The sequence below is a fragment of the Myodes glareolus genome, chromosome X (genome assembly GCF_982192425.1).
Source record: "Myodes glareolus chromosome X, mMyoGla1.1, whole genome shotgun sequence".
In the NCBI taxonomy this organism is placed as follows: domain Eukaryota; kingdom Metazoa; phylum Chordata; class Mammalia; order Rodentia; family Cricetidae; genus Myodes; species Myodes glareolus.
This window is the reverse complement of record NC_142053.1, coordinates 5,729,727-5,739,569: the sequence shown is the minus strand read 5'-3', so window position 1 is coordinate 5,739,569 and position 9,843 is coordinate 5,729,727. Positions and strand designations below refer to the sequence as shown.

Genomic DNA, 9,843 nt, shown 5'->3' with positions numbered 1-9,843 from the left:
GCAATAGAAACCCTAATAAAGGAAAACTTTAATTTTGAGCTCAATAACACATCTGTGAAATATCAGAATATTTAGAAGGACCTGAGAAATAATGAAAGGAAAATTTGAAGGAGAAAAAATTGTTATTTCCATAAAAACATGAAAATTTATATATAGTTGATACTGGAAATGAAACAAAATTATAAACAGCATTATAGAATAAAAGTTTCATAGAAGAAAAATTTGTTGGAAAGCTTTAATTTTTTCTTTTTTAGCTTAATTTATTTTATTTTTAAAAATAAAAAAGGTATCTTTTTCCATTTTACATACTAATCCCAGTTCCCTCTCCCTCACCTGTTGGCATGGGTTCCTGTATTGCTCAGTCTTGTCCCACAACTGTTTAGTCCTAAATAAACACATGTACGTGTACATTAATTATAAATTGATTGGCCTAGTATCTCAGGCTTCTTATTAACTCTTATAACTTATATGAGCCCATAATTCTTGTTTGTGTTAGCTATGTGGCTTGGTACCTTTTTAGGCTCAGCAGTCACATCTTGCTTGCTCTGTGTCTGGCTTCCTCTGTGTCCTGGTGACAACTGCAGACTGAAACTTTCCACTTTCTATAATTCTCATTGCCCCGCCTCCACTTCCTGCCTGGTTGCTGTTGTCCTGCCTATACTTCTTGCCTGGCTACTAGCCAATCAGCATTTTATTAAAAATAATACAAGTGAAAGGATAAAAGACCATTGTCCCACAGCACTCCCCTCCTCCCATTCCTTCTACCTATCTTTCCTACCCCATCCATTCCTCGGAGAGGGTAAGGCACATTTGAAAAGATTTAATATTTATTTCATTGTGAAGACAAGACACTCTGATGCAACAGATTTTGAGGTTATATCAAAAATAATATTGGAGAAAAACTTGAAATAATTTCACTTTTATATACTGTAATTTTGGTTTAGCCCTTTTGGCATCAAAGGAATTTTAGAAACATGCAATTATGTTTAACATTTTTAGTTACCGTAACACTCAGACAAAATAGTAAACAAAAAAACTTTTTAAAATTTCAACTTACTGCTAATTACATTTTAAAAATATATATAGTTTCTTGATCTCCGGCACTGTGACAGAACAAACTTCAAATGACCCAGAAGATTCATTCCTACAGTAAGTAAGATATCTAACACATTGAATGGATATGTGGTCTAAGAAGCCCCAGCTGAAGGGATGTAGGGTCTCAGAAGCCCAGCTGAATTGACATGGGGTCTCAGAAGCCCAGCCGAATGGACATGGGGTCCCAGAGCCCAGCTGAATGGACATGAGTCTCAGAAGTCCACCTGAATGGACGTGGGGTCTGAGAAGCCCAGTTGAATGGACATGGGGTCCCAGAAGCCCAGCTGAATGGACGTGGGGTCCCAGAGCCCAGCTGAATGGACGTGGAGTCTCAGAAGCCCAGCTGAAGCACACAGGTCTAGAGTCAAGCTCGACTGTTTGTTTAGACAGTCCTCCACCCAAGGTGAGAGTGACTGTGGGAAGAAGCCCCCTCAAGCTTCGGCAGCATCCACATCCGGGGCTGGGAGGGGGGTGCTCGGAGCCATTTTGTGAGGCTCGGGAAGGACCCAGCAGCCATCTGGTCTTCCTACATCCGGGGACCTAGTGGGGCTCGGGGCCATCTTCCTTGGGGACCAGAAGGGTGTCGGCCACAACGCACTCCAGGTATCCGGGCTTTGGGGGGCTCAGAGGCACTTTCTGAGGGGCCTGAAGGGTATGAGGGATGGACGAGGTGCTTCCGGCATTAGACAATGGGGGTTTGGAGACATTTTCCGAAGGACCTAGAAGGGTGAGGGTCAAAGTACGCCCTTGCATATGGGGCCTGAAGGCCTCTGAGCCATTTTGTGAAGTTCCCGGGAGGGAGACCTTCAGGCCAGTCTTCCTACATCCAGGGATGGGGGCCTCGGAGACATTTTGTGAGGTTCCCGGGAGGGCGACCTTCAGGTATGTCGTGCCACATTGGGCACCTTGGGGGCTCAAGTCCTAAGCTGTGGTGCCTGGGAGTCAGTCAGAGGACTCTTCCTGCTCCCAGGAATAGGGAGCCTGGAGCCATTTTGTGACCTGACTGGAAGGGTGATGGCCATGTCCTATTGTTACTGTGTCAACTAGTGTGGCCCCGAAGTCAGTAGAACTGCCTGCCTCAGCCTTGCTAGGGTCGTGATGAAAGGCTTGTGCCACCACCCCCGCTCCTCTCAGAGGAGTGACTTTTAAGGGGCCCTGTTACACCTGACAGTGGCTTTGCATTCAGCATGTCTGTGGGACCCTACTGGACTTAAGAAGCGTCACTCTGACTAGAAGGTACCCAGATGGTATTTCCACTGTGGTGTACCTGGAGGAATTAACATGTTTCCCCCTCCTTCCTCCTTATATGTGCTGTGCCTTTCCTTTTACTGCGCTATGTGAAGGAGGAGGGGATTTGTCCTGGGGTAAGGCCTCAGAGATGTAGTGGCAAGGATCCAGGGCCACCAAGGAGGAAACAGTCAGACCTCTGATACAAGATATAAAAATAAGCCCTTACTGTCAACACAGACTAGCTATGGGGGTCGACTGTGGAACACAGGTGTCACCTCTGACTTGGGGTTGAGGGGATGAGGTGGGGGCTCACAGGTGACTTGGACCTGAAAGATGGATCTGAGAGTCAGGAAGGGTGTTGTGAGGAACAAAGAGGAAGGAAAGCTTCAGAATGTGTGAGAGAAGGCAGGGTCTGCCCCTTTGCCCATATTGAGCAGTTCAGGCCCTGGCATATCCAGAGTCGAGACAAATTCACTTCTGTGTCCTCTCTCAGGGCGGTGAGCCTTTTCAGTGTCGGGGACCACCACAGCCCAGAAGGGAGCAGGCCTGCTCGCCAGAGTCCACTTTCCATCAGGACTCCAGGTAAGCTGTCACGGTTGGAAATGAACATGCAAAGAGGGCCTCATATCCCAATCAAGAAGACTGCTTAAAGCATGTGCGCCCCTCTTCTCATGCCGGGGGGGGGGGTGGGTGGGTGGGAGGGTGGGAGGGTGCAAGTGGGGGCTTCTGTGCCTAGCTTCCTTGGACTGCATGACTTGGGTTGAGAACTCTACTGGGAATGATGACCTTGTTCCTAGGGTTGATATCAGATCAGCAGTGGCGGCCACGTCTGGAGAGCAGCGGGATTCTGCAGAGTGTGGACCTTCTCTGAGGACTAAATCTGAAGCAGAGAGCCAAAGGACCTCACTGTCTGGGTACGACCCAGAGTCCATGCTCAGGGACACCAAGGGCTTTGTGTTCTTCGGCACGTCAGAGTCCTTGTAGAGGTGGGAGTTCTTCTGGGAAGCAGGGGTCTCCAGAAGGACGGTAAAGATGCTTTTCCGTGGACGTAGGGGACTCCTGTCGCAGTAGAGATGAGCACACGTGGGCATCACAGCCATTCCCCCGCAGGGGTTAACGTCTGTGCCACCGGCTCTTTTCTCCTGAGAGGATGGTTATAGGGCCGCCAGGTGTGGAACTTCACCAGAGTCGGAGATCTTGTCTGAACTGAGTTCTTGGTTAAGTCGGCCCTGGGAAGTTCCAGTAAAGGATCTCAGGAGGCGAGTGAAGGAGAAAGTGGTCCCTCCAAGGACTTCCCTGAATCCCTGACTCACAGACAGTCCTGGGAGGGGCTGCAGGGCTGAGCCCTCTGCCCTGGTTCCAGCCAATAGTCTAAGGGAGCTGAAGGGCCTGCTAAGAGCACCTTGGCCTGGGGCATCAGAGGGAGGCTCGGGTCTGTGAGGATTCCTTGTGAGAGTTAAGAGAGTCCCATCAGCTAAAAGCAGAGAGTACTGCCTACCTACCTGCCTTCCTGAAGGCTGTGGGAAAACGGAGGCACCTTGCCTGGATTCCTTTCAGTCTCCCATTCTTCTTTCTTACAGGCATAGTCTCTTGTCTTCAAGAGTTGGGATCCAGGGATCACGGGGACGCTTCTGGAACTAGCCATTGATCAAGGTGAGAAACGGGCTTGTGGCCTGTTCTAGCCCGAATGAGCCACACTGAATCGACCTAGCTCTTTTAGCTCTCCCAAGCCCCACTCACCGAACAGGTGTCAGGAGGTGTAAGGTGCCCTCACTGCCTTCTGTTCCCTCTCAGAGCCACAGAAACTTGTTTTGAGAAGCACACACCCAGGGATTTGGGGCTCCTCTTCTTCCAGCCTCTCAGAGGCACAAGAAGTACCAGAGTCCTTTGGCCCTAAGTGCACTCCCCAGGCAAAATCCTGTGACAGGTGCTTTTTGAGAGTTGCCCAGGGAATAACTGTCAGAGTCCTCTCAACCTCTCCCTTCCTCCCCCAGGCCTGTGAGTGTTCATCTCTGTGACCCACACCTGCCTGTCCTGCCTGTGTTCCCAAGGAAACTCAGCATGGATCCTACCAAGACCAGCCATGGCCTCCACTTCCCTGACAGCGCTCAATTCCAAAGGGAGGCAAGGGGTCTGGTGGGAGTCCAGGTCCCCATAGCAGAGGCGGGGGAGGAGGAGGCCACTGCCACGGTCCCCATAGCAGAGGAGGGGGAGGAGGAGGCCACTGCCACCACCTCGGGGTGTGCGTCCCTTGGAGGAATGCTGAGTTCTCCTCACAGTGCTCAGAGAGCCTCCTCTTCTCCCACCGCCATGGGCTCAATTGCAATGGCACCATCTGCTCAGGCCTCTGGCAATCAAGCTAGCCATGTGGCTAACCCCGAGCCTCCACTGCAGAATGCGCTCAATAGCAAGATCGTGGATTTGGTTCTCTTCCTGCTCGTCAAGTACAGGAGGAAGGAGATAACAACTAGGGCAGAAATTCTGCACATGGTCATCGGAGATCATGAGGCACACTATTCCTTAATCTTGAAGAAGGCCGCTGACTGCATGCGACTGATGTTTGGCCTTGAGATAATAGAAAGTAACTCCCTTGGGGACCCCCTTGTCTGCTCCTACTCTCTTGTCCATGCTCTTGGGATCACCTATGATGGGATGCAGCATGGTTCCCCAGGCATACCCAAGACAGGCCTGGTAATAGTCATACTGTGCATCATCTTCATAGAGGACGATTGTGTCAGTGAGGAGGTGTTGTGGCATATATTGAATAGGATGGGGCTCTATGCCGGGAGGGATCACTTCCTGTGCGGGGAGCCCAGGAGACTCATCACTGAGCATTTTGTGCAGGAAGGGTATCTGGAGTACAGGCAGGTGACAGATAGCGATCCTCCCAGCCATGAGTTCCTGTGGGGCCCGAGAGCACATGCCGAAACCACCAAGGTGGAAGTCTTGAAGTTTTTTGCCAGGGTTGTTAAGCAGGATCCCATATCCTATGTTTTCCCTATGCAGAGAGATGAGATTGAGAGATCTGAGGTCACGATCCCCCAAACAGTGGCCCTCCTGCCCTGACCAGCACACATTCTAGTGCACTGGCAGTTTCCAACCAACATCAGGTGGGGGCAGAGTCAGATCTAAGAACTGCACCCTCATTGAAGTGCTGGTCGGAGGAGTTGGGAACCTTTTCTTCTTGTTCTGACTGCGTGATTTGGGCAATCTTGGTATTTCAAAATGTTGCTACTTTTACTGCAAGGTTCGTTAGCTGGAGATGTTTTCATTTTACAAATGGAATTAGTAAAGCATGTATTGATAACGCTGATTAGGAGAATTTTGTCATTCTGTAAACACTTGAGGATGACTCATATCTAACTTGTAACATGTCTCAAGATACTGTGGCATTCTAATTGGGATTACCCACTCAATGGGAAAGAACTTGGGATTTTCATGAAAGAAAGAATAAAATTACTTTTGATTGCCTTACTAGTTTTAGCTTCCTGTTCTGGTTAACTTGTGAAAATGAGAGTTAAAGTCAGGTGAATGCAGTCTCTTCCCCATCCCTTCACTGAGCAAGCACCTCCTCTGTGAAAGGACCTGTGTTAGAAATGAGACTTAAGAAAAGGCTTATCCATCCTTTTCTGTGAAAAAGTCAAGTTCAACAGCAACAACCCTGTCAGAAAGAAAGGGAGAATTCCCTTTAGATCACAAATGTAAGCACAAGAACTCTGCAAAGAGGTCCCCTAGGGTGAGAGTAGTCAGTGGTGTAAGCCAAGACATTTCTTTAGGGGGTCTCAGAAATAATAGGCAGGACCAGGCCCTTGGGAGGTGTGAATGACTTAGAACTGAGAGAAGTGAAACTCCTCTGAGCCGTCACTGTTGCTGGTGGACTTGGCATGGACTCAGTCTGGGGTGTCACTCAGTGATTGAACATTTGGATAACACAACTGGGGGGTTGCATCCTCATCCCCTCAAACAAATTCACAATGTCCAGAGAGTAATCATGTCCTGGTGCTAGAGTTACAGATGAACACAGCCCATGTCGAGCATGGTTTGCCCCCACCCTCTGCAAGGAATTTCTGACCCATGTGTTACAATTACGAGAATGTGAGGCCTAGAACTCCTAGGCAGGGCCTCTTCTGCATCCCTAGTCAAGAGAGACAGAGCTGACTACCAAAATAACTTTAAATGCTTATAATGTGTATTAGTGTTGTGCCTGCATGTTAAGAGGTGGTACCCTCAGAGGAAAGAAGAGGAAAGAAGAGAGCACCAGATTTCATAAAACCAGAGTTAGAGATTATTTCAAGTCTCCATGTGAGTGCTGGAAACTGAACCTTTGTCCTCTGCAAGAACAGCAAGTTCGTAGTCAAAGCTCCAGCCTCAGACAAGTTTAAATTAAAAAAATTATTTGTTTATGTATACATGAGTGTGAGGGTGTATACACGCATCACTCAGTGCTGGTGGGGATGCCAGAGGACATACATCAAGTTGGCTCTTCCTTCCACCTTGTGATGGCAAGATCTCACTTGTTGCTGCTGTTGGAGTGTGTAGTCAAGGCTGGCTGACCTTTGAGGTTCTGACCCATTTTGCTTCTCCTCACAATCCCACCAAAGTTGATAGGGGAGTTCAGCCAATCATATTCTGTTTTCGGGGCGTACCGCCCTCAGGCAAAAGCCTGCCCATAAACCTAGTAAGTGCGCTCTGCTAGCTCTTTCTTTTCGCCTGGCTCCTGCGTCCGGACGGATAGGTTGGATTCTGGTGTAAGCTGTTGTAAGTCTTACTTCTGTTTATTAAAACTGTATATTTTGTATCAAGATAGTCTGGGGACTTTTCTTTACCAATCGCCCTGCAGCTTCACAAAGTAGTGCTAGGATTACAGGTGCACCCTGCTGCATCCCACTATGTTGCAGGTTGCAGGGAAGGAAATGATATCCTCAGGCATGAGCAGCTATCACTTTTATCATCTGATCCTTCTCCCCAGCCTTAAGATTGCATTTTAGCTCACTTATCTCTAGTGTAGTTGCAACCCAGATTTCAACATGTGTCCAGTGAGTGGGAGGACTTAGTGATGTTTATTCATGGAATATCATTTTGGTTCCATAGCTATCCCAGGTCCACCTTTCGCTATAGTTCTCCTCACTCAAGCTACTCACACCAGGGCTTTTACTTGCAAGACACATATTCCGGCTATGCTGATGGGCATCCCATTAACCAGCTGAGGAACCCCGAGGCTCCCAGCATTGGGAATCGTCATGTGATTCTAATTGGTCTTAACAATAAAAACCCAAAGTCAGATATTAGGGGGTGAAAGCTGAAAGATCAGAGAAGCAGAACATCCAGCCACTTGCTCTTACCTCTACAAAATCCTCAGACTGAATGGGGTATCGTCTCTCTACAAGTCCTCACACTGAATGCCTTGAGTTCTGTCTCCTCCTGTTGTGTATTCCTCTCTCCGCCCAGCCATATCCCTTCCTGTTTCTGCCTCTCCAGTCCTGGGATTAAAGCTGTGAGCCACCACTGCTTGGGTCTGTTTCTCGTTTATGCTGATTCAATCTCACGTAGCCCAGAGTGGCCTTGAACTCACAGAGATCCCTCAGCCTCCATCTTCTGAGGGCTGAGATTAAAGGTGTGTACCACCACTGCCTAGCGTCTTTGGCTAACAGGTGTAACTGGCTCCACACTCTGATCTTCAGGCAAGCTTTATTTGTTAAAGTACAAACAAAATCGTCACATTTCCCCATTATGTGTCTAAAATGAAAAAGAATGTTATAACAAATATACAAAAAACTATGTACAATAAGTACAATGGCTATATAAAATACACACATGCAATAAGTACATCAACAATGTCTATTCCATTTGCATTTGACAAATTCAGATAAAATATTCCATTACATATCCCATCTTGGTGAGTCCAAAGTGTTGTGCATAATTCACTTTTTATTCTAACGTGCATTACTACTGCAGGACAATGGTCTGTACCCTGTCACTTGTATTTTAAGTAAACGCTGATTGACCAGTAGGCAGGCAGCAAGAATAAGCGGGGTAACCAGGCAGGATGTAGAGTCGGGGCAAAGAGAATTCTGGGAAGAGGGAAGTTTCAGTCTGCAGTCGTCACTCAGATATAGAGCAAGACAGACACAGAGCAAGCAAGATGTGACTGCCTCTCCGAAAAAGGTACCAAGCCATGTGGCTAACACAGACAAGAACAATGGGCTAATATAAGTTATAAGTGTTAATAAGAAGCTTTTGAGCCAATAGGCCAATAAGTTTATAATTAATGTAGGCTGCTGTGTGTTTCTTTGGGATTGAATGACTGCAGGACCAGATGGGACAGTAACCTCAGACACCACCTTACCAACTGAAAAATATCTTTTTAATGTCTCTCAACCTTATACACTTTATATTACTTTAGTGAAATTCTTTTCTGAGTCTGGTAAACAAAGAAAAATTTAACTATGACTATCTAGTCTTCACTCCCTCAGAGACTTGAGAAGGAAATAATATTAACCTAGTAAGCATGAAGTACAAGCAAGCGACTTCCAAAATTTGTAAGAAATGACAGAAACAGCTGGCTACCTGGACAATCACCCAAGGTTTCTCTGTAACGTTGGGGGCATTCATCTTAAGTCTATAGGCCTAGAATATTTGCCAGACTTTTCTATGAAGCAGGATTTTTGAAGGACTGTCCAGTCTTGTCATGTCAAGGTTTGGCATTCACTTTCATTTGTGTCCTGCTTGTCCAACTTGAACAACACACTGTCAGCAGTCGAGGTAAGAGTGCATTCTTGATCAGTAACTTACTTTTGCTACAAAGAAAGTTAGCTCCATTTGAAGTTTCTCCAATGCCCACCATCTTCTCTGAAGTAGATTGGTGCTGCCAAGAGCAGACACGTCTGTCTCTTTGTCATAAAAAAACTATGCTATTAAAATATCTATAATACCATATTCTGCAGATCTCTGAAGTGTTTAAAGACCACCTGTCTACCTAAAACATTATCTTTTAGATCTTGAAAAAATGCCTAACATGAGTACGATTTCAAATATAATAGGTGTCTAACTGCTAACCTGAATTTCCTTATTAACCTAAATAGTTAATTATTAACTATTAATATAATAGTTAATAATAATAGTTAATAGTTAATATTATTATTATTATTAATGATAGTTAATAGTTAATAATAATAATAATAGTTAATAATAATAAATTATTTAGGTTAATTTCCTTATTAACCTAAATAGTTGGTAATAATAGCTTTCAAGGGCTAAAAGTTTGCATTACCTTGTTTAATGAGTTGTGTAGGTACAATACCTTGAACAAGATTAGAAATGTATGTACAGTATGTTCTGATGAACATAATCTTAACTTTGTGTCAATATATAAAAATCCATATCTATGTAAAATATTTAAAACTAGTAGTGGTGTCTTTGGTTTAAGAGTAGATTCTTAATCCCAGCACTGGGGAGGCAGAGGCAGCTGGATCTTTGTGAGCTCGAGGTCAGCCTGGTCTACAAGAGCTAGTTCTAGGA

The 9,843-nt window shown here is 46.0% G+C and overlaps 1 protein-coding gene across 1 annotated transcript; it reads left to right on the top strand.

Moving 5' to 3' along the window:
* The first annotated feature begins 1,640 nt into the window (after positions 1-1,640).
* On the top strand, positions 1,641-7,127 carry LOC148117204 (melanoma-associated antigen 10-like). Its single transcript, XM_087902620.1, has 5 exons — positions 1,641-1,698; positions 2,819-2,907; positions 3,123-3,239; positions 3,906-3,978; positions 4,320-7,127. The coding sequence occupies exon 5, from the start codon at positions 4,387-4,389 to the stop codon at positions 5,389-5,391; it is 1,005 nt and encodes a 334-aa protein (XP_087758746.1). The 5' UTR covers positions 1,641-1,698; positions 2,819-2,907; positions 3,123-3,239; positions 3,906-3,978; positions 4,320-4,386; the 3' UTR covers positions 5,392-7,127.
* The last annotated feature ends 2,716 nt before the right edge of the window (positions 7,128-9,843 follow it).